The sequence below is a fragment of the Columba livia genome, chromosome 1, assembly GCF_036013475.1.
Source record: "Columba livia isolate bColLiv1 breed racing homer chromosome 1, bColLiv1.pat.W.v2, whole genome shotgun sequence".
Lineage (NCBI taxonomy): Eukaryota > Metazoa > Chordata > Aves > Columbiformes > Columbidae > Columba > Columba livia.
Genome location: NC_088602.1, coordinates 144,811,571 through 144,838,941, shown reverse-complemented (window position 1 = coordinate 144,838,941; position 27,371 = coordinate 144,811,571). Strand labels below are relative to the sequence as shown.

The 27,371-nt window shown below is 38.3% G+C and overlaps 1 protein-coding gene across 7 annotated transcripts in view; it reads left to right on the top strand.

Annotated features, from left to right (window-relative positions):
- Positions 1–27,371, top strand: part of FGD4 (FYVE, RhoGEF and PH domain containing 4) — a 119,891-nt gene that overhangs the window by 10,997 nt on the left and 81,523 nt on the right. The window contains exons 1-2 of one of the 7 annotated variants that reach the window (XM_065034977.1): positions 7,696–7,765; positions 9,365–9,424. The exons of 1 other annotated variant lie outside the window; for it this stretch is intronic. In XM_065034977.1, coding sequence (XP_064891049.1) covers positions 9,394–9,424 — 31 coding nt within the window. In that variant the 5' untranslated portion in view covers positions 7,696–7,765; positions 9,365–9,393. Of the gene's footprint in view, positions 1–7,695; positions 7,766–8,815; positions 9,425–12,366; positions 12,391–15,744; positions 15,940–23,578; positions 23,722–27,371 lie in introns of those variants that run through there. 5 more of the 7 variants (XM_065035038.1, XM_065034972.1, XM_065035022.1 and 2 more) reach the window with 5 other exon arrangements.

Here is a 27,371-nt window from a genome sequence, read left to right as displayed (position 1 = left end):
TCACGAAATCAAATAAAACAGCTGTTTGCTGTCAAATGTTGGCTTCAGTTCCAGGAAGGGAAAATGTTTTTTAAATATGAAAAGTGAGAATATGTAATCCCTGCTAAGACTGACAAGGATTGCATGGTTATTACAGTCAGTGAGATGATAGGCAACCCTAAGTATAGGTAAGGCTAACAGAGCTGGAAACTGAAATGCCCAGAGCTGAGCCATCTGAAGTGCTATAGTTAGTTTTGATTTTTTTTTTTCTTTTGAATATATGTGGAAGTGCAGGTTGTTTGGAGTTGAAATACAGTGTTTACAGTGGCTCAGGGCGTATAAGCAGGATTGGCTTTCTGATAAGGGTTTTTTTTTTTCCCAGGTACACAAGGGACTAGATTTTCTGTGAAAGCAGAAGCTATTTAGTAACTGGAAGTAAGAAGAGGGGACTGCACGCTGACTGCATGGTGCTGAAAGGACTCTTTATCCTAAGGATTTTTGTTCTTTTTTATTTTTCTTGGTGCATGGGTTTACATTCAGAGAGGGCAAGAGGATTTTGATAGTTGGTAAGCATGTTAAACTTTAAATGAAAACTTCTGAACTGCTTTACAGCAGCTGCTAACAAGCCACATAGAATAAAACTAGGTAATCCTGTGCTAATGAAGAAGAACCTCCACTTCTGCTATAAGCTCTTGAATGACAAACATTCAAGTAAATAGAAGCAAATTATCTGTGTTTCTTTGTGGAATGTATACTGTTGTCTTCGCCTATCTTTTTTCTATGTGTGGATGTTATAGCGTTGAATGATTTGTTGTTTAAATTATGATATAATTAATTATTTGAGTGTGGTCCTTAACTGTAGCGTGGTTCCTGTTAGCGTGGGTTGGTTGGGTGTGGGTTGTTTTCTTTGTTGGTTCTGTTTTTAATCCTGTTGTGGAAAACTTAATTTTTAAAGACTAAGTTGAGTTAAAATCTTTTAGCAAATCGGAGGTCAATTTGAGGGACTGTGACCTTGACTGTGCAGGTCAATTAGGAGGTTTCAGTGCTATGTAAAATAAAGATGTCTGATATCCTTATTTGTGGGGATGTTGTTCGAAAGATTATAGGTGGCTTGCCACAAGCAGGAACTGCTGTAGGGAAATAAAAGGATTTTTTTTTTTTTTAAATTATTATTTTTATAAACAGCATTGGGTCACTGTTAACCCATCTGGGACATAACAGCGATGTACACAAATATTGCCTAAAAGTTTGTGGAAAATAAGGAACACCTTCACAAGCCAAAGTAGAAAATAAGGAACTGAAAATAGTGATTAAGAAAATACGAAGGTCTCTGAGGAGAATGCGTTTCATGCCAGGTGTCTCCCAGCTCAGAGCGCTCTTAGTGCGCAGGCTGCTTCAGCCGCTGTGGTGCTGCATCGTTGTAGCAAAAGGACTGATGTCTCAGCGCATTGGCTTTGTCATAGGCATTGCAGTAATAGGTGGTTCTTCCAAGGCACTTTTATTGGTAATCTGAAAAGATCCCCTGTGTATAAGACAGCAGGAGGCCAATCTAATCCCTAATGTAATTTGATAGACTGTACTGGACCTAAGCGTTAGGATATGTTTGGATATGGATACAGTTTTGACATAAGCATTTGGTTATGGTTAATACTTCAAGTATTAAACCTTCAGCTGTATAATGTGATTTTTTTTTTTTTTTTTTTTAATATTTTTTTTTTCCAGACATAAATCCTGACTTACTGTTCTTCGTGTTAGCAGGTTAAGGGCAGGAGCAATGTGTATTAGCCACATCTAAACTTGATTTTTTTTGAACTCCAGTTCATTCAGAGGCTTTCGGTTAATGCCTTTTGCCTTACATTGAAAACAACCTGTCTGCCATATGTCTATGGAGTAACAGGGGAAAGGGCTACACAAACTGAGGTGGTTCTTCAGGATTTTCTGTCCTCATGAGTGTTTAAGGAATGCTGCCTGCCCACCCTATTAGCACAGTGGCTACTGCAAGCATGAGGCCAAAGGTAGTAAGTCATCATTTTTTTTAATACTGGCTTTGGAATATTTTCTATTGACTGGCTAGTATTTCTTTTGCATACCGTATTGAATTTGTGTAGAAAATGGAAACTGAGTGAATTTTGTCTGTTGAAGGTAATAGTTAATGCATGTCTGATATTGTAAGATAATTTATTAGATAAAAGGAAAGGTTCTAACAGTCAGAATTTCATGGCTGTTTCGATTGCCTGACTTCATTAAACATCTTTGTGATAGCTCAGCAGAGTGACTTGCATTTGTCTGTTACTACAGCAATCAAATCTAGAAATATATCAGGAGCCTCAAATGTTGTCTAAAGTTTGTTTTCCCTTTTCAAAGGGTAACTTTGACTGTGCTTTTATCAGTGTTGTGCAGTCTGGCTGATTTTTCTGTGGATGTTGTGAAGGACGGTGTCTGCTGCAGCTTCCGCAGGGTATTGAGGCACCGGCACATGAGGCAGCAGCTTTGGTGGCTCTGGAACCTCATCCATTGAGGTTCTCCTTCTGTTCACATGTTCTTCCTGTCCCCCTTAGGATGGTGTAGAAAGAGAGCAAGCAAGTTCTGAACAAATGTAATGAATAATCAATATACAATAATATCTTCTGCAGAATGACCATTTTTTATTTTGCTTACCTGTTGTATTTGCATGTCATGATGAGATCCAGATCCATCTGGGTATAATAAGAAATGCTCAAATAATTCATTGCCAATAATTTAATTTAGCAGCAAACTATTATACTATAGGCTGCTTTTTTTTTTCCTTTGCTTTTGTGGTTCCTACAATGATTATAATGTAAAAGAAATAAGCAGAAGATTCTTTTTTCACTGCATATTGAATCAACAAGAGGTTTTTCTTGATGTGACCTTGGACTGGTTGGTTTGTTCCTTCAACTGATTGCTCCCTGTCATTACTTTTCCTTAGCAAAAACAATCTAAGAATGAAGCCAACTCTTTTACTGTTTGCTCCCTGTTAACTTGTGGGTATTTTTCTTTCTGTTTTTTGGGTGTTTGTTTTGGTTTTTGTTGTTTTTTTGTTGTTGTTGTTGTTAGTTGGTTGGTTGGTTTTGGTTTTGTTTGTTTTGTTTTAAATATCATCCTGCTCCCTAATTAGGAGTTAGCAGAGACATTTAGGAATACACAGGCAAAACAATTTTCTGAAGAGATGCCTCATGTTTGTTTCCAAATCAGTGGATTGTGGACAATGTCTGCATGTTTCTTCTGATTCACTTGTATGATATTAAAGAGGAGGCAGGTGTGTACTTGTTCTATGAATTCGAATGCATGTGTTCAAATTAACAACAACAACAAAAAAGAAATAACACAGGTGTGGTTTTCTTTATGTAGCTCCTCGGAGACTACAATGAGGGTAACTTTATATTCTAACTCTATACATATGACAAGAACCTGATTTTTTTTTTTTTTTTTTTTAATCTAAACCTGAACTTTATTCAACTTCAGTTAAGGTGATTTTAATATAATAAGATCATAAAGGTAACTTATAGCTAAATAATTTTATTCAACTTCAGTATCTTTCAAAACTTGCACCATTTTGGTTTACAGACAGAACTGTGCCTTGCTATGTTGAAAATGTGAGAATTCAATATTAGTACATGGTACCTATGGAAACTTAAAATATGAGCAGCTACATTATACTCTTTCTTGACAAATATTAATAAAACATTGTATGAGATCCAACAATATGCAGGCAAGTCTTGACAGATAAATATTTAACTCAGTGTTGGTAAACAAGCTTAGCTAGGGATCCTGCACTTACTAGGCTCAAAACAAGCAAAGTCAGTGCAGTAATTTATTTGACTTCATATTTGAATTTAAAACCACCTTATTTCCCACATGGTAGCTCACTGAATTCTCCACCAGCTTCCACTGAAGAAAGAATAATAAATGGCTTCCTTGCTGGAACCAGAATGCATAGGGTGCAGCCTGGTTTATTCTGTCTTCACTATGTCCACCACAGCAGCTGCAGTCACATAGCAAAGGGGAGGGTCAGCTTTAGGTGTCTGAATGTCACATTTTCCCAACTCTTGCTGCCATTCTTTGGGTTGGAGCTGGTGGGGTGGCCGCTGTTGCCGCCACGGTAGTGCTGTGCTCTGCTGAAGGGGCTGCTGCTGCATTTCCAGCTGGCTCCAATTCAGCAAAGCTGGCCTGTTTTTTTCCATCCTACAAGTGATTATGGGCCTGGCCTGCAGATCGCCTTTTGGTTTAGTGGGTGCTAGGGATGTAATTTTAAAAGCTGAATAAGCTCCTTGGAGGTTCTGAGCTTTTGATAAAAGGCTAACTGGGAACAGTGTTGGTCATATATGGAATGCTTTTGACTGTACGGAGGAACATGCTCTCTATTGGATTGCAACAGGTCCATATGTCTCTGAGTGCTGTCATCATCCCGTCTGACAGTTATCAAACCATTTTGCATACTTCCCCATATCTTCTTTACATGTATGTTCAAATTAAGCTCCTTGCTCATAATTTTTAACAAAACAGAAAACTGTCTGACATGGAAAAGAACTGCGTTCAAGATGAATGTTCATACATTGAATTTTTTTGAACTCTGTGAAACTCCCAAGTATTGACCTACAGCCAGTAAACCAGCTTTAGTTTCTCTAAGGTTTAGTTTAACTGTGAAACGTTCGTAAATATTCTGTGCCTGGTAATGCTGTGATTCAATAGAAATGGTTGGACTGACTAAATTGGCTGTGTGGTATGAAAGATAAGGAGATTTCTACCCTATCAGCTTTATATTTATATCTAATCAGACCTGGTCTTCTTATGCTCAAGGTGAAAAAAATATTATTAGGTAGAACATAGGTTTGTTTCCCACAGACTTCATTCAAAAGATCTCCATTTCACAGATTAATCTGTGATTAATCATAAAATGGTTACCTTTAGCAGTAGCTTAGCATCTTAGTTTTCTATCCTCAGTTCAAAGTCTAGAATGAAAAGAGAGTGATTTACCTGCATATTTCTTTCTTTGTGAGTTGCTGCTAACTTTGAGCTGGAGATCAATGACAAAAACGTGAAATTGAGGATAAACTGCCTGTGGAAATGGATGAAGATGATATTGCGGGTAAAAGACTCTTTACCTTTTAGTGGTTAGAATTCCTTTTGCTGTGATTCCTGCACCATCCTTGTCATATCTGGAGTCTGGTTACTTACGCTGATTAGTGAAATCTTTCTAAAACTCTGTTTTGCTTTCTGCTTCCGTGGCAATAGATGCCCTTATAAAGAAGCAAGTGCAAATGGAACCTTCTTCTCATTTTCCCAGGCTCCAAGTAACTTAGTAGTTCACAGTTGCCTTCAGAGACTGCTCTGAAAGTTTAGTGAATCCTGCTGTGAATCTGAATCTGTCAGTGAATCTGCTGATGGTTGGCAAAATAAATCTGTATTGTTAGCTTTCTCTCCTGTCCCTCCTCCTTGTGACTGATTAGCATAATAAGGAATGATATATGAGTTAATGGCTATATTCTTTTGGACATAAGAAGCAGACGTAAAGTGTGCTTCCATCTAAATAAGAATAAATGATCCTTAGGACTATTTTGTCAACTTGTAGGCCAAAACACTGTACTGTATATTGGTCAAACTAGTAAAAACATCTGACTGGTGGTTTTGAATTAAGTGTGCAGTTGTACTAAAGCCACTCAGAAATCATCCTTCATCTATCTCAAGTATTTCACATTGCCCACTTCAAATCATGGATGTGACTGGGAAAGTCCACCCTAGTTTTATTGGACTATCATTTTGAGTGATCAGCAGTAGCCATCAGTACAGTGACCATAATTCTCAAGATGACATGGAGATCAATGGCATCATGGACTGAGCATTTCACAAGGCTGAAATCTTTCATTTGTCTGCAGTTGGAGATCATGTTGCTGCTGTTAGATTTCTGGGATTTTAAGTGAGACTTGAGAGGTATTTTTCAAGTGAAATGGAAAACCAGTGTTTTTTTGGTCTCATTAGATTAAAAGTCTTGAAACATGTAAAATTTTCTGTTTGGAATATCCACTAAAAACAAAAAAATCAGAATGAAAGAATGGTTGAAGTTTGAAGGGATCCTGAGGTCATCTTGTTCAACCACTCTGCTCAAAAGCAGGTCACCTAGAGCTGGTTGCTCCAGATCACATCCAGATGGCTTTTGACTATCTCCAAGGATGGAGATTTTTATTAATGAGATATTACTAATGAGATAAGCAAAACAACCTATTGTAGATACCTAGGATTTTGATAAAATGCTGGGTCTGTTTGAAATGTTTGAAACCTACATCACTAATATAAAATCTAAATTTTTATTTTATTTTCAAGTGGATGGCAGATACTACGACTTTGAAAGGGTTGAGATTCTTTACAACTTATTTCTTCAAAACCAGCAATGTTTCCTTTGTAATGTTGTCATTCATAAATGTATTTTTCATCTCAGGAGCAAATCAGCCTTCAAAGGTTCTGCAAATATTTGTTTTGATAAAATTTTTTGACCTATTTGTCATAGTCTGTATGAACAGTGGTATAGTTTTACCTCCAGAATTGTCTTCTAAGCAAAAGAAACCTTAAAGGATCAGTAGCCCTCCCTCTCCTTTAGAAAACAGGCAGTGGCCACTATGTGTTATTCAATTGATATATCCGTATTACTGGACAAATATGCATTGAAGCTTCATGTTGCTGTATAAACCACTTGAAAAGAGTACTGTGTACAAGACTGAAGGTGATATTTTTATTTCTATTTTAGGGTGTTTTCACACCACAGACTATCATATTAGAGAAACCAGAACTACTTAGATGGTTATCTCTTTTGGACTGCTCTGCTGATATTGCGACTGCTTTGATGGAATTGTGAAGAGATGTCCTTCAAAAACTTTGACCTTGTATACAATGAGTACAAGATGTTTCAGCTGCAGGGCTATTCCAAAACTGTTTGATATGATCTCATTATTGTAATACTTGTGAAACTGAGAAGACATTACTGGAAGCTGTGATATCTTTTGTTTCTTGGATCTCCTGTGAAAAACTACTTCTTCCTTCAGCCAGATAACTAGAGTAAGATGAAGTACATTTACAATAATCTCACGTGTATTTTCAGTGTGGATGCCTTGTTTTAAAGATAAACCGGCAAGGATCAGGTATCTTTTTCAAACACCTGATGGTCCTTGGGTACAGGTGACAAAAAACCCACTTGTTGATGTTAATTTAGGCTTTCCTATGGAAATAACAGCTAATGTTCAGCACACAACTAAATTGCTCTGTAACACATGGTGAAGTGCAGTCTAACAATATATTCTTCTAGAAGATACAGAAGTGCACTTTCCATTCATTCATCCAGACAGACTTTTAATGTTCACTTTATTATCTGCTTTCTGAAGTGTGTGTTACACGTGCAAAACGCAACACTAAGAATGAAAGGGAGGTGTTTGGAGTTTTGTTCTTGGCATCTTCCTATGCATCTATAGATAGGAGCCAATTAGTATGAGAAGATGTATCAGGAGGCAGGAGTAAAGCTCTCACTTTAAAAAAGCGTATTCACGAAGTAACTAGAAAAGTGTGATATTCTGGTGAACAAAAGCTCACCCTCATTTTGGCCTTCAAAGCCACAAAAGGAAGTGAAAACAGTGAGCCCTTCGGTTTGTAGGTTGTGCAGCCGCCTTGGGTGTTGGCATTGAGGATGTGAGCAGGAAGTCAGCTCAGTGTAGAAAGAAATATCTTTTGACCTAAGGAAAAGAAAGGAATCTATAACAAGTACTCTTAGATGTCTTCACTGGTAAGTAAATGAGTCACTGGGATTAGATGAAACTACTTTAGAATAGGAAGGGTATGGTATTGGTTCTGTAATTTTCCATAGAGGTGTTTTTTAAGGCAGATATTTAATGTAGTGGATATTCAAGGGGGAAAAGTGGTTTTTAGGTGGTTTACCTGGGAACATTAAAGCAGAGGGAAAAAAAAAAAAATTAAACTGTATTCTCTTCTGCTGACATTAAACATGGATTAAAACAGCCTTTTAAATTCCCACCTGTAGTTAATTAGGTTTATCTGTTTCTAAATCGTGCTTAGGGAAAGCAAAAGTATTGCTCAGTGCAGTTAATCAGAGACTTGTGAGAGCAAGTTTGGAACTGTTCTGTTCTGCAGCCAAGATTTTCTGTACAAATGTACAGCTAAATAGCCTGTTTTTCTGAGGTGCCAAGTTTGAGCTCTCCTGAAACCCAGTTCTCTAATTTACAAGTCTAAATACTGGATTTTTATTTTCTAACTTTAGATATGTAAACCAACAGATTCAGGAACATAACTTGAAATATTGGCGTCAGTAAGTACATTTCTAGGTATTGTGGCTATTTTTTGAAATTTGACAAGTATGTATCATTTCTAAAAGAAGTTTGCCTGCCTCTTTGCAGAGTGCTAAATTGTCAGGAAAAGCAAAATCTAACCTGGGCAAATGGCATCTGCAGACAGCTGAGGTTTGTGCTGGGGTGAAAATGTGAAGGCTAGAATGCAGTAATTAGAGAGGGTAGTCAATACTTGTTAATGAAGGCAGTGCTTGTGATCTGTCTTTGAAGGGGAGGCAAAGCAATGCTGCCCTTCATGTGGTGCCTTATTGACCTGGTGCTGTAGCTGCTATCTGCTTGCATGGCTCATCTGTGGAATAATTGGCATGCTTTCTTTAAGAATAAATAACCTATTTTCCAAAAGTGCTCAAAGTTGTTCAAGAAAAATCATAGACACTCACGACTGCAGGGGCTGTGTCTGGGTACATTGTGTGTGTGCACAATTATAAGGGTTTTTTTGGTGAGGTCTACGATCTCCAATAGCTGCCTTTTAAGAATAATTTTCACTTTTTTTTTAATGTAGCTTTGAGTTTTGTTAAATAGATCAGCCTAACAGGTTTTTTACACCTCAAAACTTGAAGGAGAGCTATTTAGTCTGTGAGCTGCTTGCTGCTGTGGAAGAATAAAAGAAATATAAGGTGTTTGGCAGGCAAGCTTTAGACATTCTTTGAGTGATTTAAAAACCTCGCTGAGAAAGACTTCTGCTGTGTAATTCCCTTAACTGTATGGAATGCCTATGCAGTAGCCAGGCATGTTACTACCCTGGAATTTGCATTTTGTCCAGTCCTTTACTTGTGGTATTCCCATGAACTGTTTTTCTGCCTTTTTTCCTGTGATGCCAACTTCTAGGAGGTGATCAGAATAGTCGGCTTGTGGAAGTAACCTCTTCTTTATTGTAGCTGTCAGAACGAGTTTGCCAGAATCAAAGATGGAGAAAGGGTTTCTATTAGAAAGTCTTTGCATGGCATTTATTTTAAGGCTATTCTAAATCTGTCTTAAGATTAAGAATATGTCATTGAGATCTCTGCTATGCTATTTAGTTCCACAATTACAGAAGAAAGTACCAAAGATGGAGACCTGTTCATTTTCCCATGGAAGAGGTAAGCTACTGCTTTTTTCTTTTTGGAGCAAGGTAAATGAAAGAGAAAGCTTTCAAGAATTCCTCTATGAAAAATTTCTCTACTAGCAAATCATTTTAACTAGTTTCATTCAAGATAGGTGCACTGCTGTAAGAAAAACTAGTACAAAACCCAAATTCTGCTGCTTCAATTTATCCTGCTTGTTGTGGTTATTAGAGTGATTTGTTAGTAACCAAGGCTGTTCTCAGAAACTCTTACAGCAACACATAAACATGCCGGGTGAGGTCATGATATAGTGTAGTACTCCCAGAGCGGCACCACGTAAAGCAAAATGTCTCTTCCTTCTGCCAGTTCCTGAGCTGGCACTGTTCATGATTCCTGAGTCTATCACTTCCAAGCCTGCTTGATGTGTAACAATTCACTTTTTCTATTATTTAAAAAAGCTTCAGATAGTTATTTTTTTTTTTAATTCTCTTTTTTTGTATTGTGTAAAAAAGCTTCAGATATTCAAGATATTGTCTTCCTCAATCAATAGTGAGAACAATGACCATTTAAAATCATGTGTTTCAATGGAAAAGACCTTCTGGCAATTTCCTGGTGAAGGTCTGCTACAGGAGAAAGATGGGAAGAATTACTGTCTGTGCTGCTTTGTATCATCATGTGCATTGTTCAGTTGTACTTAACTGAACACAAGTTTTGTTCATTTCCTTGTGACTCTCCTGACGAGTTGAAGAAAGGATGTAGATGAGGTTCATACAGACGTGGTTTAGAGGCGGACAGTGTTAGGTTAGTGGTTGGACTTGATCTTAAAGATCTCTTCCAACCAAAATGACTCTTGGATTCTATGAAGTGACTTATGCCAGGACTGCTCTAACTTAACAGTTGCAAGATGGTGCAGTGAGAGACCACTGGTGTTAATAGTGGGCTTTAGATTACCAGCCTAATCTGACAGACATTTAAAACTTATTTTCTATGATGTTTACAAGATGCCCACATCAACTTTAATAGGGTCGAGCTGCTGGTATGTTGAAATCAGTTCTAGACATGTATATATCAATGGCTTTCTTTGTAGATGGTTTGTGTTCTGATGTTTACAGTCCTTTAAGTTTTCTGTGATAAACTTAGTGTGGTGGGATCTTGATCTTACTGTGGAGGCTACTCCAAATATTACTTTTGTGCTCATAGGTAGAGGGTTATGAATTCAGCCAAGTGAGGGCCACAGAGGCGGTGTCCTTTATACTGGTACAACTGAGGAGAGAAAAAAGGGTAGGAAGTCAAGCCTTTGAGTACACTGAACCTCACCAAAATTGAATGTTGCAATTTGGGCTTATTTTTCCCCTTTCGCTCTCTGGTAAATCTGTTCACTGTACTTAACTTGAAGTATGGCTGGGGCCTTGTTTGGGAAAGTGTAACCTCAAGGCACAAGTTTTGTATGACTAAAGAATGAGCTATATTGGGTCTATCTGTTTGTACTATTTGACAGATGAAAGGCCTTATTTAGATTTAGATGCTTCCTCTCTGCTGCCTTGATGGGACCATGAAGGGCCTCATTCTCCTTGGGCGAGGCTGCGTGTGCTTTGAAGAGGGAAGAAAATGATGCCTTAAACAAGGCATTTGAGTTTTTATAGGAATTCTGGAAACACAGGTGAAAGAACTGATGTTCTGAGTATGAAATACCATTTTCAAGTGCAAATGTTTGCTTATGAGGAAGTATGTTAAAATTCTATTGCTAATTCCAGTTCCATAAATTTTACAGAAGCCAGACGTAGGGGGAGGAGTTCAGTTTTGTTTTTGTAAAGCCAAAGAACAGAACATAGCTGACTGATATACCTATCATTGTTTCTAGATGAAGTGTTGTCTCTCACCCATAAAGAAAAAAAAAAAGCCACACCAAACCTTCACATCTTCCTAATCTGCTTCTTATGTTTCTGAAGTAACCAGGACAAATCAAGCCACATACATTCAAAAAAAAAAAATCATTAAAACATCAACTCTTGCCAATCCTATACTCACTTCCTTTGTAAACTTTATCAAAGGGAGACTTCAAAATTCTTAGTAATAAGCAGCTATTACTTCCGTATTAACTTTGAGAGAGAATCCAGATATATTTAGTTTTGGCATTAGTCAGATGTATGACCCCAGGGCCTGCAATACTCTCGGGTATCACTGTAAACACCACAGTTGTTAACTAAATTTTGCATCTGTAATGTGCTTTAAGAAGGCAAAATGGAGGGAAAGGAAAAGTGCAAGCTCTTTCCAAACACGGATTGCAGGTTTTGAGGAGGTGGTGAATTAAGGGTCCTATGTTGCATTGGAGGTGATGCTATCTGCTCAGCAAGCCCTTCACAAGAGGCTTAAGTGTTGTTTTTTCCATATTTCTTCCATCCTTTTTCCCGTAAGCAGTGGGCTGTGGAGCAAGAAGTGTGTGAGGTCATAAGTGGGAAATAATATATATATGTGTGTGTATGTGAAAGAGACTGCTGATATTCATAGACATACAGCAAGGGGAATGAGTGTTTTGAGGTACAGTGGATTGGAAGAACAGATAAAAGAGAACAGAAAAGGTGTATGTGACAAGATAGGGTAAGTGGGATGAGTAGGAGGGTGGACAGTCTACCAGTTGTCCATTTAGTATAGAACGAGTTTTCTCCTTTGACTTTTGGTTTGGAAGTGAACGTATGTATGTTATGTATGTTCTGCTTTGACTGAATGTAGCAATTACATGTGCTTGCACACTATCTATTACGAGAACCCAAATGAATCATGTGGAGCTCTAATGTTCTTGTCTTTCTGGCTGATTTACACACAAAGGGAAATGTACCATGCTTGTTTGGTTTTTAGACTTACAGCTCAACACCTTTCAGTTTCTGTACTTGGCCTCAGCTGACACTGAGCCCTTCCCCAGGCTTTTGCAGAAGACACAAAAGCAGCTCCTTTGGTGCAGCTGATGGTCCTCTGATCCTACCAGTGCCATCCTTTCCAGAAAGGTCAGTCTATTAGGGTGACTCCGTCAAGGGCTCTTTGTTTTCATTTTTTGAAATTACTATTTATTTTACTTTTTTCTTCTTTCCTTCTGATTTTCTTGATGAAAGGGGTTGCCAGATGTTGCTTTGTACAAAGGCACTGTCTGGCTTAAAAGCTGATGTTCTTTTCTGACCTTCTGGGACTACTGGAAGTAATTTTCTTTGAGTTGTCTGCCATAGTTCATGAAGTCCAAGCCCTGTACTCTGTTGCCTACTATAATGCTATGTGATCTTCCTGTGAATTCTTGTCCTTGTCTTTGGGATCCTGACATGGGGTAGAAACAGCTCATGCTCTTTTTTTCCTTTTTTTTTTCCATCAGACTGCACTGTAGCTGAGGTTTGTGGAGCAGAAAGGCTGTGGTATACAGCACAGTAACTGCTATGCAAATCAGTTCTGATGAAATGCAGTGTTTATGGTAGTGGAGGTTCCTAGTGCTTGCCTAGGTATCTCAGAGAACAGCTTGTTCCTTTGTGAAAGTTGACTTGTGTCCAGTTTTTAAAAGAAATAATAATAATAATAATAATTTTAAAAGTTTTATTCAGTAATACTTTATCTCCCTGTAACAGTCAAAATGAAACTGGTGAGCCAATGTCAGTGTGTGTGGTTATTTTTGAAACTTCCTTCTTCATCTTGACTGTATTCCAGATATGTATTCTTCGTACCTCCAGAAAATATAAAAAGTGTCTGATAGAGATCTCTAAGCTTGATAAACTTCCTTTGAACTTTTACTTATTTTGACATTTGAACTTCTAAATATCATTGTTGCATACCAGAGGAAAGGATTGGCTAAAAAGCCCCATATCTTCTGTTAAGAAGGAATTTTTTAACTGATTTTGTACAGTGTGACTGTTAAATTTATTTATTTAAAATTGCCCTTAAATGTAGTCAAGCCACTCGTACTTATGATGAACCTCTTTGGTGTTCTGTCTTTAGCTTTTCTCTCTCCTGCTGTGTCCCTAGATACAGTTCCTGAGGCCAAAGTAGGATTTTGAGGTTTCTGTTACATGGGCCAGTTTGCTCCATAAATAGAAAAGTAAATGGCTGGTTGGCTGCTTTTTCAGCAGGAAGTGTACGCTGCCTTAAAGATTTGTCTGTCACTGAAAGTTAACAACCATGCTGATTGCTCTGAAACAGCAGTGAGACACAATGACTTCTTCTTTCTTATGTTGTGATAAAGGTGGAGGGGAATACTGCAAAATAATGAACAGTTAGGTAGCAGTAGCTCCTTTTTTTTTTTTTTTTTTTTGTATTTTTTTTTTGTTTGGTTGGTTTTTGGTTTTGCTTGTTTGTTTTTTGTTATAATGTTTGTGGTTTCCAGTGACTTCTACTTTTTGTTATGCCTATTACATAGATATTTAAGCTTTTATAACAGTACCTGAAGATAGTCATCTAATCTTCTGGAAAATAATAATCTTCTATTACATAGAATCCTAGAATAATTTCTGTTGGAAGAGACCCTCAGGATCATTAACTCAAACCATAACCTAACCCAACTCTATCACTAAACCATGTCCCTAAAAACCTTGTCTAAACATCTGCCAGTTCCATCAAAACTGGTAAATTTTAGATCATTCAGTTGCTTCTGATTCAAAAGAAAGGGTAGCAGAACTTCTGGCTGGAATGTTTCCTGATTGTCTCGTGGGGTTAAAATAACTGTCAGCTGGTTCTGAGGGTGTTAAAAGGACATGACATAGTGCTTGTGGGTCTGGGTTTCTTCCTGCTTTTTTCTTTGCTATGCTTTTTTCACCTGATGTGATATATTTGAAACCTAGATGTAGATGTTATATAATGAATCACTGCTTTTGGGTCCAGTCCTGTTTATCATCTTTATTGATGATTTAGATGAGGGGATTGAGACCATCATCAGCAAATTTGCTGATGACACCAAGTTGGGAGGGAGTGTCGACCTGCTGGAAGGCAGGAGGGCTCTGCAGAGGGATCTGGATAGACTGGAAAAATGGGCTGATTCTAATGGGATGAAGTTCAATAAGGCCAAGTGCCGGGTGCTGCACTTTGGCCACAACAAGCCCCTGCAGCGCTACAGGCTGGGCGCAGAGTGGCTGGAGAGCAGTGAGGTGGAAAGGGACCTGGGGGTACTAATTGACAGGAAGCTCAACCTGAGCCAGCAGTGGCCCAGGTGGCCAAGAAGGCCAACGGTATCCTGTCCTGTATCAAAAACAGCGTGGTCAGCAGGACAAGGGAAGTGATCCTTCCCCTGTGCTCTGCATTGGTGAGGCCACACCTGGAGTATTGTGTTCAGTTCTGGGCCCCTCAGTTCAGGAAAGACATTGAAGTGCTGGAGCTGGTCCAGAGAAGAGCAACAAGACTGGTGAAGGGACTTGAACATAAGACCTATGGGGAGAGGCTGAGGGAGCTGGGGTTGTTTAGTCTGGAGAAGAGGAGGCTTAGAGGTGACCTCATCACTCTCTATAGCTACCTGAAGGGAAGCTATAGCCAAGTGGGGATTGGTCTCTTCTCCCAGGCAGTTAGCAATAGGACAAGGGGGCATGGGCTTAAACTCTGCCAGGGGAAATTTAGGCTGGATATTAGAAAGAAATTCTTTACAGAGAGAGTGGTCAGGCATTGGAATGGCCTGCCCAGGGAGGTGGTGGATTCGCAGTCCCTGGAGGTTTTTAAATTGAGATTGGACATGGCACTTAGTGCCATGATCTAGTAAATGGACTGGAGCTGGACCAAGGGTTGGACTTGATGATCTCTGAGGTCTTTTCCAACCCAGCCGATTCTGTGATTCTGTGTTTGGTTTTTTGTTGTTGTTTTGGGCACCTTTATATCACTCCTTCCTTAAACTCTCAGAAACACCAGGAAGGTGGTTTGATCATCCTTCTTGTCACTTTTGATATCAGTGCTATGCCATAAAGATATTTCTGTTTAAAAAGAAAAATCTGAAAAAGAAGTCATGCTTTAGGTACAAGTGTACTGTTATGTAGGGAAAGCCTTGTTACTTTTTCTTGGTGTGGGGTTTTTTGTGTGTTGTTTTTTTTTTGTGTGTGTGTGTGTTTTTGTTGTTGTTGTTTGGTGGTTGTTGTTGTTGTGGGTTTTTTTTTAAAACTAGATTTAGCCCTTTGAAGTCCTGAAATACTTGGAAGTATGCTTATCACCAGTGCTTCTCTAAAATCTCAAGAGAAAGCATTTCTGAGAGCCCTGTACATGAATAACCTTAAAATACTGAGAGAAATTTTATATCTGCTGCCTTCCCAGAAGCACCATGCATCACCCAGTAAAAATAGATCTGTGATGATATAGTAGTAGCAACATTCTCAGTCTAGAAGTTGCTCCCTTTGGAGTGGGATGTGTGGAACTGAATTCAGATGGGCACATGGGAGACTGGCAGCTCTGTGGGTAGGGATGTGAGCGGGGAAAAAAGCAACATTAATTGCATTTTTGGAATAGCTGTTTTGCTGCTGAACCTGGGAAATCGCAAGATGACTTTTAACAAAACTCCTGGTATCCTTGAAATTTACTCTCTTCTTCATGGAATATTTCCTTACAAGGTCAGTACTTAAACTCCCTAGTGGCATTTTTTTTGAATATGCTTTTAGAACAGCTAACTCTTTCAACTTGGCAGAGACAAGCAGCTGCAGCCCTAAAATGATCCTTGTCATTTGACTACCGCTTTCCCCCTCTGGCAAGTTTTCCTGTTGTTTTCCTTTTCCCTTTTGTGTCAAGTAGTTGATGATATTTGTTTGTCCTGTAATGGAAAAGCAGTTTCCTCCATCCTATATTGGAACAAAGTCCGATTTTTATTTTTATTGCTGGGTCACATTTGTTTTATTGCCTCTCTTATGTAACTGGGTGCCATCTAGAACTGTGTGTTCTTTTTTTCTTGATTTATAAATATCTTCACAGCCTCAAGTAATTATTTTTTCCTCCTTGTATGCTCATAGTCAGTGGGTTTAATGCTGTTTAGCCACACAGACATCTGCATGGAGAATTAAGGAACATGTTGATGACAAAAAGTTCATTGTAGAGCTGAAGAATTTGAACTTAGATTTCTTAAAGTAATTCAGTATCTTACCATCAGACTTGTTTTCTTTTGTCATGAAATTTTTGATGTTTCAAGTTCTCTGTGTAGGATACAATATAGTAATTCCTTCATTGATTCTTGTTTGGATTATGGTGTTTCCCAGATTTTGTATTGGACAGCTTTCTTTTTTCATGGTTCCAAACATCTCTGAGAAATGCAAATATCTGTAAACTGTTTGTGCACTTGAATGTGAGGAGGACACAGTGGTGTGATGAGCTTTCTTCTTTGAAAAGAATGAATGTGTCTTGTGCTCCATTATAGTTTTTAATGAAGCTCATCTATCTTGTAGAAGCTGAAGCCACCTTTCTGAATCAGAGTTTATTCAACTAACTTTTACGTTTTCTATGGTATGGTCTTGATAATCTATGATCTCTTGTCTTAAGTTTCATCTCTCTGTTGCCCCAGAGTGCTGTACATTTTTCCTCTACCCTAAATAAACTATTTGAGAATTAATAGTTAGACATAAGTAAAAATTCCAGACAAGTGAAAGACAGTCCAAATTAGTTTTTTTTCTGAGGTATGAACTGCATTGTTTTAGGAGTTATTTTAGCAGCTGTGAGTATTGTTAGTTTCCAGACTGATGACACTTGTGATGGCCCAGGGAATTTGCTTATGACTTTAGCTAAGGTCCAAGGTCTTGGTGTGCTTCATCCGTGGAAATTGTCTGCTAACTTACTTTCTATTAATAATGATAAATTGATATTGCTATTTTTTATGCTTCTCTGCTTTTTCCTAATCCCAACTTCTACCCAATAAAAGCCAAAGAACCCAAACCTAACATATGAATCTGACATTAAGTATGTCTGTTAATTTTCATAAAAATAGTTGTGCTATGCCTTCATACACCAAAAATGTAAAAATTCTTTCCCTTCTATGAAGTTGCTCAACTCTAAAACTGTTCAAAGAACCCTTTGGGAAAGAAACCCATAAAAAGAGTTTTGTAAAGTTCTTGGGTCTTTCTTATTTATGTTTTCCTTCTTTCTTGTACACAAACAGTTCAGGGCAGGGAAAAACTTTAAAACACTTGAAACTCAGCAGATGAAGAAAGATAATGACTAACAGCTACTGATGATGTTCTTATCGTACTTTGAAATTTTTACTCAATCAATTTGCACAATGTTAAATTGTGCTATTTGAGCTTGGAGGAGGAGCCACCTTATTCTGCTGCGCATACATTTTTGGAATGTTGTCCTTTGGGTAGGGACAAGATGGTCAAATAGTGATTCTGGGGATGGCTGTGGCTCCCAAAGCAATTTTACTAGTCCTCTGGAGGACACTGGTCAATTGATAGGCCAGCCAAATTATAGCTATTGCCTGGAAGACAGGGAAAGGAGAGGAATTCCTTTTCCCTGGGTTAATACTGGGGCTGATACTGTTCTATGTTGTCATTAACTACCTGGGCAATAGAAAGAAGGGCATCTTCACCAAGTTTGGATGGTATTATACTGAGTGTGGTGGGAGCAGTTGATACAGGTAGAGTAGGAATGCATTTCAGAAGAACTTTGTCAGGCTGGAAAAATGGATTGAGAGAACTCATGCAGTTCATCATGGGCAGATGAAAGTTTTGGTATCTGGGTTGGAAAATCCCTGTGCAATAGTACAGGCTGGCTGTTGTGTGCTATCCAGAGCTCACTCTATGCCGCAGGAAAAGACATGGGGAGCTGATGAAGAAGAGGAATGTTGAGTTGGCAGTGTGGTGAAACAGGACCAACTGCAGCAGGTCAAGGAAAGTTAATCTTTCAGTGAGTTCTGCACTTGTCAAACCACATTTGGAGTATTGTGTCTGGTTCTGGGCCCCCTGGTACAAGGAAGGTGCTGATGACCTGGAGCAAATCTAGTTGACTAAGACGATCAGAAGCAGACACACATGATGTAAGAGCCTGAAAGAACTGGGTTCGTCCAGAAGAGACATCTCTGGAGTAACTTATTACTATTTTCTGTCACCTAATGGGGGTACAGAGGTGACAGAGACTCCTAGAGCTAAACAATGCTACCACACGAGGCAACAGATGCAACTGCAACAAGTGAAATTCTAACTATACATCAGGGGAAGAAAAAATTGTCATCAGGATGGTCGAACACTGGAAGAGGTGCTCAGAGGGCTTGTGGGATCTCCATCCTTGGAGGCACTTGGAGCTCAGTTGCCAAGACCTTGAGCAACTTGATCTAAGTTTGCCCTACTCTGACCAGACCATTGGACCACGTTACCTTAGATGCTCCTTCAAAACTAAATTACTGTATGACCCAGGGGAGAGTGGCTTGAATGAGATGGGGTCTGACAACCTGCCTGTTATGGTCTGCAGATATTCCTGTAAGAGTAGAGGTGCCCGACTGCTTACCTGGAAATATGTATATAAATATATATACATATATATATATAAAACACATATATAAACGTATATATATACACACACACAGGGTTTCCTTTTTTTTTTTTTCCTTACTTTCTTCAATAATATGCACTAACACTTAGGGCTGTGACTGTCTTGCAGCAGTAAGACAGTAAGGATATGTATTATAGAATCACAGAATGGCAGAGGCCACACTGAAGAAGACCTTGCTGAAATAATCTTTGTCTCTTCTTCCAAGTAAGGCAAATAAAGTAGTTGTTTTGACTCTATGGAAAAGAAAGGAGTACAAACTCTCTTGTCTTGGATAGCAATGGAAACCATGCAGAGTGTTGTGGTCGTGATTCATGCTTCCTCTTGTTCAGCATGTTAGCGGCAAGAAGTTTCCTCCCGTGGATGATTTTATTTGCCTTCCACATCTTCATTTTGTAAAGAAGCTATTCAGTAGACTTATTGAAAATATCAAATAATATGTGATAAAATATCTTGAGACATCTTCCTTGGTCTTTTAGTTATCGCGGTCACCTGTTCTGAAGGCACTATAGACTTAATATATAATTTATTCTTGAATGGTCCTTTTTAATTTTCCTTTTTCGGTGTCCAGGTACATAATAAAATGCCAGAGAGGATGATAATGTGTTCTGTGATCCAAATCTTGCAAAAGTGGATTCCTCAAATGAGAGCAGCAAAAACAAGCCTGTTATAGCTAGGTATTTAGTTGCTTGGTACGTGAATTGGTTGCCCTGTGATAGTCTTATATGAGAATATTATCGTATATCATCGTATAGACAAATAATTTCAGTTCTGCAAGAGGTAAAAATTCATCATTTCTACCCTTCCTCCATCTCTGATCAGTCAAGGTAGTTGATAGAAAGGCTCAACGATCTATTCTGACCAATGCCCAGGACATATTGCAATACAATAAATATATTGGAGTCCTATACAGAAAAGATCAAAGAAATCCTTGGAAAAGGCAAAGCTGACCTGTTTTCTTTTGTGGTTTGTAAAGGCTTTTTTAAATTTTTAGTTTTTTTAAATGTTTGAGTATATACCACAGAGCTCTTCAGTCTGCAGTAGGACTTTCCATGTGCAACTGATTTCAAAGTCACAATGAGGATGTCCTAAACCATAAAAAGATTAGGAAGCAGCTAACAAATAAGTAGCAATGTTGGCACTCTCAAATGATGAGTCAGAGTCGTGGGTGTATGTGGCCATGGACTTGGCAAAATGCAGGGGCAGCTGTTCAGAATCTGCAGGAAAGGGAGAGGGACCCAAATGAAAGTGGGTCGATCACCTAAATGCTTCCTCATTTAAAAACAATTTTTTAAACATCTAAATCTAAAAAGGGAATGTTCTTTCATCTTGGTTATTTATTGAAGAAAAAAAAGTAGTTTATTGAATATAATGAAATACAGCTTTTGTTTTGTTGTTCCTCTAGAAATGGGAGAGACTGTGGTGTGAACGTGGAAAAATTCCTCTGAACACACATAACATTTTTGATTATTTTGGGCTTGAGGCTGGTAGTCTTCCTAACATACAGGCCCTTGGCAGACTTTAGTTTCAATATTTGGTGAAGATACATGCTGTCAAAGGGGGCAGGGAAAAAAGTGGGAATGTGTGCCATCAATTACTGTACTTATTTAGGCTTCCTGTGGATCCCAAGAGAATTTCTCAGATCTTTCTGCTCCCAAATCTAGTCAACATAATCCCTCAAATCTCCTGAGAGATTGCTGAAGAAGGCAGCAAGGCTTCTTGTGGTTTACAGTCTCCTCATAGTCTAACTGTGACTAGAGTCTTTCAGCTACTTCTTTAGTATTTCCTGAGCTCATGGTGGAAACAAAATGATTGAATTTTCCTTTTTAGAATAAAATGTAGAGCAGTTTCTCCCTCCCTTCAGTGAGCAACATGGATGCTTCTAGCTGTCAGCTGCTGCTTTAGGGGGAGGTGACAGAGGAACACACTCATGGTCAGTTTGGGAGTCTTCAACCGCTTCTGTGTTTTGTTGAGTCAGCTGAGGTATTTATATCCATTTTCAGCATCACTTTTGATAAATCACAGGTATAGATGCCTTTGGTTTGAGAATTGAGTGTCTTAAATTTGGGGGTCTTAAATTTCTTCCGAGTTGAGGAATGGATGCATTTTTGAGATTGTTTTGCATAATGTAGGACTGTATAATGTAGGTATTTTGGGGTGCTCTGTTTTGTAGCTTCCAGGTAGGAATGTCACAACTTAAAGTCTCTACTTGTTGTGGAATAGAGTGACTGATTAATAACTGAATTTGAAACCTGTTAGACTACGGATTTTGCTATACTGTGTTCCATCATAGCATAGGCTTGCCTTATAATTCGATTACAATTTACTGAAGCAACAGAAATAGACTATTTGAAGAGACTGAAAAAATACTTGCCTTACAGTGCAGCCTTAATTACTTGTCATAAAAGTCTTAAAGTAAGCTTAAATAAAATAATAGAAGTTTAAATAAATGAGTGTAATAAACAATATACTGCTACAGTATCCTGGGCAATTGTGGTCCAGATGAGTAAGTGCTCTCTGTAGACTGTTGGATGCAGGTGTTTTCCTGTTGATGACAGCAATTATTCCTCATGGTTATAGTGCTGAAATCAAATGTAACTCTGCAAAATGAAAAGCTGAGTTTTTGTTTCATTCACTTGTGTTCAGCTATCACTTCCTTCTATAACCTGAAATTGATGGGAAAAGAGCGTATGTAGTGTGTCTGTTGTTGAAGTAACAGGAGGTTGGTAGAAGTAAGACGATCAATAATATAATGAGAATTCATACTGGGCTTTCAAACACTAGCTGCAGGGCATGAAGGAAAGGGTGAGAAGGGTTTCTGGGTGAGATAGTGGACAGTATTAGAGATGATGGTATTTAAACTCCATTGTCTCTGGGAATGCCAAGGGTCTGTAGCCCAGCTGGTAGTTAGAAGAAAATGAGTGATTGACTTACACTAGTAGCATCAGATGGCTTTCTGGTGAGGAAACATTAAAAAACAAGTCTGAAATTCAATTCATTAGCTGAACTGTCTGACTGCACTGTGTTTTCCTTTCTCTTCTGTTAGGCTGAGGTAAATGTAGTGCACACATTCGATGGTGTGGTTTTTCTCACAGCCATCTCTACAGGACGGGACTAGGCATAGCAATTATGTTTCAGGCCTGAGCATTGGATTTTGTGTAGTCTCCTAGTAGTAGTATTTTCTGAAATCTAAATTTTCACACTTAATGAAGCAATAATGAAGTAGATACATGCTCCACTTTTTGTTATAGTGCCTCCTCTTTAAAAAAAAAAATCAATTTCAGGTTTTCAGGTTTTTCTCTGCTTTGCATTATGGTTATGTCTTACTGTTATCAAAGTCAACACAGTCTTCAGTAGCTTCTTAAAATAAAAGAACAAAAAAAAAATCCCCACAAAACCAAAAATAAAATGGCAAACCTCCAAAACCACTGTAAAATATTTCATCTTTTTATTTACCTACTTTTGTCACTTTTCTATGATTTCTAACTTTTCCCAATATGAGGGGTGGGAAAATTTCAAGTGGCACCCCAGATTTGCTGTAACTGTTGCTCTATTGCCAGGAGTTGGGACTTCTAATATATTGAATGATAATAATACTACCTGTTTTTTTTCAAGTAATTTTCTGCAACTGATGCCTATAAGTTATGTTTGTAAAGGAATTCAAATATTACAACTTCAAAGGAAGAAGACTGTCTGCAAGAGGCAGTTGTTATAGTTACGCACAGTGGTTTTTATGACATAGCTTAAACCTCCTTTCTTTAGAAATCTGAAGTAGGTTGTGGTGTTTGGGTTTGTTTGTTTTTCCCCATGTATGTAATGTTTTTAAAATGGGCAGTGGAGTATTTAATGGACTTCTAAAGAAACTGTGTGGAGAAGGTGATGTGACAGGTACATATCTGGCTGTCTAGAAAACTTTCTAAAGAAAGCAGCTGGCATCACCTCTGCTTTGCGCCATGGGATTTTGTCATAAGTGTTCATTATTGTGGTGTGATGGAAAATGTCAAGTCTTTTATTCTGCCTGAAAATTCTCTAGTACCACTTCAGTAATGTAATAGTCAACACAGAAAAGACTTGGAAGGTTTTGGCAGTCACTACTTACATGTTTTTATGCTAAATTTTGCATGACTCAAACATGTAGCAGTAGAAGGCTTTGAGACCTTCTGCTGAAGTTGAGTTCAAAGACCACAAAGATGAGAACCAAAAATGGAAGAGCACCAAATGCAAATGATACAGCTATCATGTTCCTAAGTTTCTTAGTACTGGAAGACAAATAGCTCGCTACGTGACAGTTTAATACTATGAAAAGAGTACTAAGACTACAAGTGGAAGCAACTTACACAAACCCTTTCACTGGATTTAATAATGTGTTTCTAGTTCTTCACAAACCAAAACATGGAACCACTCTTCTACATTGGGTGACATCCATTCTGCACTGCCAAAGCTTCCCATTATTTTCTTAGGAAGTGGAGGTTCTTAAAATGTCTTTAAGATGTGATGGGAACATAGTTTAAGTAATGTGGAGTAGAGCAGAGTTATAGAGTTCTCCTTATTGATAGCACTGAGTCAAGTGAATCTTGACCTGTAACGATTTTATTTCTTTTTAAAAAGCATTTTCTTTGACTTAAGTGTCCACTTGCACAATCCACTGTAGTTTGTGTTGAAATATTTCTTGTTGCTTATTTCCTGAGCTATGTCACTAAGTTATGAAATTCAGAACTTCCTATTTTTATATAGTGAGTTGATAGTGATCATTTTATGCCCAGTTTAAAGACTGTCTCCTAGATGGGTAGAGTTACTTACACAAAACCATTGGAATGTAAGGATTTCTGCTCACGGTAATGACATTCCTATATAAGGCATGGGTAGCTGTAAGTAGACCTCTTTTGTCCTGTGTGGTGTGTTGTTTGTTTTGTTTTAATAGTTTGCTGTTTCTGAAGTGTGTTTATGACCTGTGGGAGAGTCTTGAAAATATTTGAAAATGAAGATATACATAGTTTTCACGTACTGGTCTGTAGCTGCTATACTTGTAGATCTCTTTTAAAGAATTAGAAAACAGCAGGAGTAAAGTAAGTTCTCTGGTAGCCTGTGATCAACCTTGTCTATGCAGGAGTGCATTCTGTAGTCTAGATCTAGTTTGTCTGCTAATATCAACAAGAAAGTATGTTTCTTGCTGTCACTGAGGAAGAAGTCATCTGTCAGTGTCCAAAGGCAGTTGCACTGAACTGAATTCTCATTGCTTGAATGTGCAGCACTGTGTTGATCCAAGGCATCTAACTCCACAATAGAAGTTGAATCTTGTGACCTTCCTCACAGCACACAATGGACTTGTGTTCAAATTTGAACTTATTTTCTGACACTTTCCTAACCTCTCCTTCCTATTTTTTTGTCACATGCAGTCTGAGAATAGTAATGATCTTTAAGACTGTATGAGAGGGAAGTGATGCATGTCACCACAGCCCACCCACATCATTAGCTAGCAGTACATTGTCAAATGTGCTCTTTTCTTGAAAGTGACGTTTAGATAATACTGACATCTACTACTGTGCCTATATTCTAGCTGTTCTAAATGTAAGTATGGGCAGACTGGATGGAGTGTGTTTCACTGCAGTGTATATATATACATTAGCACTATACTGTATTACTTGAGGGACATAGAAGTGCTGTTAAATATTAATCCCTGTTTGTACTGGATGGTTTTGACTCTATGAGCTCAACAAAGCTGTAGCAAAGACTATCAAAACTTAAAAAGTGTTTTCAAAGGTTTTTTCCGAGCAAGATCAGTTTGTTAGTTCCACTTTGTATGGATATATGTTAGTCATAATTATTTTTTTCAGAAAATGTAAAGTATTTCTTTGTAGGTATGGCTTGTTTTATGCTGTTTGTATGTTTTGTTTTTTGTTTTCTTTATGCTTATGTGTAGCAAGTACTTCTACAATTAAAGACAAACTATTAAAAAGTCTAGATCTTTCAAGATATTGGAGTGACCCGCGTGCTAATATCCTTCCCCCATCCCTTGTAGCAAAAGAACAAAATTATTGAAAGATATGGCTCCGTCTTTGTATGTTGCTAATAATAATACAAACCTTCGTTATATTCTTACCACAATCAAAATGTGGTACAGTGATAGGCTATATTTGGCCTATTACTTACCTTGAAAATAATCTGAAAAAGAACCTGTGGGTTTGTGCTATGTGTGTTTAAAGACATGCATCTGTCATGGGTCCATCTGGAAGCCCCAGCTATGGCCAAGACCCCCAGCACTCATCATACTTCTCTAAACAGTCTTTGCCAAAACCTTCATTTTTTTTTTTGCAGCTGTAGAACTGATTGCTTGTCCTTGTGGAAGGAGGTAGACTGCAAAGAGAACTTTGAGCCATTGATGGGTATACAAAATAAAAACAGGACTCTTTTTGGACGACTCCAATTGAACAAATGGTTACTGTTGGCCTACGTGGTACTGTAAATTTGGGTTGTAAAAAAACTAGCTCAGCTGTGTGAGCTGTCACGGGAGGCAGGTGGAATGTTTAGGTTTTGTTGGTGTGGTCTCAGCAGCTATTAGTAAATCCTGTGATACTGGTCTTCCTTTTGTCTGGCAGTGGAGCTGTGGGCATGAATGAGGCATTCTCTGTTGCCCGATCAAATACCCAAACCTGGTTTCTTTAGGCATTGTACTGCTGGCTGATCTGTCAACCTGCTCAAGGAACTTCAGGCTAGGGAAAAACTAGATGTTTTTTAAAATTAATCTGTTGCTCAGTCAGAAAAACTATTGCAGACTGCTCAGAAAAGTGTTTGTGTTGGATGTAACAGAGGTGTTTCTAGATCTTAGAAATCTGTGGCAAAGTGGTGTCTGTTGAGCTTGACGAGGAATTTAAATCAAATCAGTTTGAATTATGTAAGTGGGTCTGCTAAAATGCGTTTCAAGAATTTTTCTGGGTTCTTTGCCACTAATAGGTTAGCCACCTGTGATGGGCTAAAGCACAAGAATGCTGATGCAATATTTACTACAGCTCAAATGCCACTGCTCTTGCTGTACCTGAGATTACCTCTGTGAAGCATAAATTAAAGTTCTGGAGTTAAAAATCTCTACTTCTTAAGTTTTAAGTACGAGAACTTCCTGTATCTGCATGGAGGAGACTAGCACACTGAATACCCGTAACATTTTGAATTATTTTATGGTAGCATGATATCTCTAAATTTCCTTACTCTTCTACTGTTCATGGTTTTTATTGAAGGTTACTTTATAGGGAAGGGAATGTACAGGCTACTTTTCTTTCAGAGACATTATTTCCATCTTTTATTTACAAGTTCTGTTGGGAGTTGTCCAAGCTAGGGTAGAAGAGCATTCCTGTAGTTCCCATCTGTTCTTAGAAACTCTTTAGTAAAGCCTAAAGAGAAAGGAAAGCCCCATGGCCACAGTTCCCACCCATGTACTACTCTGATGTCTATTCTGCTTTCATTGGGATTTTAACTGGTAAATAAAGAGCACAGGGCAGGGCCCCTGAGGTTAGGCTCTTCCCTAGTGCTGGTTTTACTCTTGCATTGCTCAGAGCCATGTCCAAAGAGCTGTCTGTGATCTCTCTTGGAGCCTTGTGTGTCTGAGCTCTGGCTGGCTCAGCTGTCAGATGCTGAATGTCAAACCTAGGAGGCTGCTGCTTTTCCATGGAAACGCTCTGTGCAATTGCAGAAATAATCAGGCATGTCTGGTGGTTGCTGTGCCCTATTGTTGGATGCTTCCAGACGCTGAACTGAATTGTCCTACCTTGACAAACTGAGCTTTCAGCTAAAATCCAGCTCTGGTTTTGTCATCCCTCTTGCTTTTGCTTTGAACGCAGATAGATTGAAAAGCATTAGTGTGTCAGTTTATTCTGCTTTTGGAGTGTAAGTCCCTAGATGCTGGCTCTCCCTTTCTCTCTGCTCAAGCACATCTTGCAAAAACAGCTCCAGACCTCTTGCTTCTGGGCAGGTACAACCAATATGAGCTGTCTCATGCCTTGTATGTGCAAGGCCTGAGCTGAAGTATCCTCTTCAGGGAGGCTGTGGTATTGTATATTCTTAACAACACTTCTGCGCACTACACTTTACTATCGACGTAAAAATAATTCAGTGTTTACCAAAAAAATACTATTAACTGTTTCTTTATGATCAGCAATTGTCAAGAGGATTTTCTTCACTAGAGAAAGGAGGTCTAATCTAGGGCCTTTGGATGAATGGATTTATTTTTTTTTTTAATGTGCCTGAATAACTCTAGGTATGCTTTGATGTTGCATGAAAGAGAAAACAATGTGCTTTTTGACAGGCGTTACTAACTTGGCAATGCTACTGATACAGCTCAGTGGGAGAGGTGCCATGAAGTATCTAGAAACTAAAGTAATTCCAGTTTATGGAATAAATGTTTCAGTATATTGGGCTGCTGCTCCTTCTCATCTGAAAAATAATTAACTTTGGAGACATAACAGTAGAAGTCCTGTTTATTCTACTTCCATAAATAATTTAATTTCTTAACTTGAAAGTTATTCTG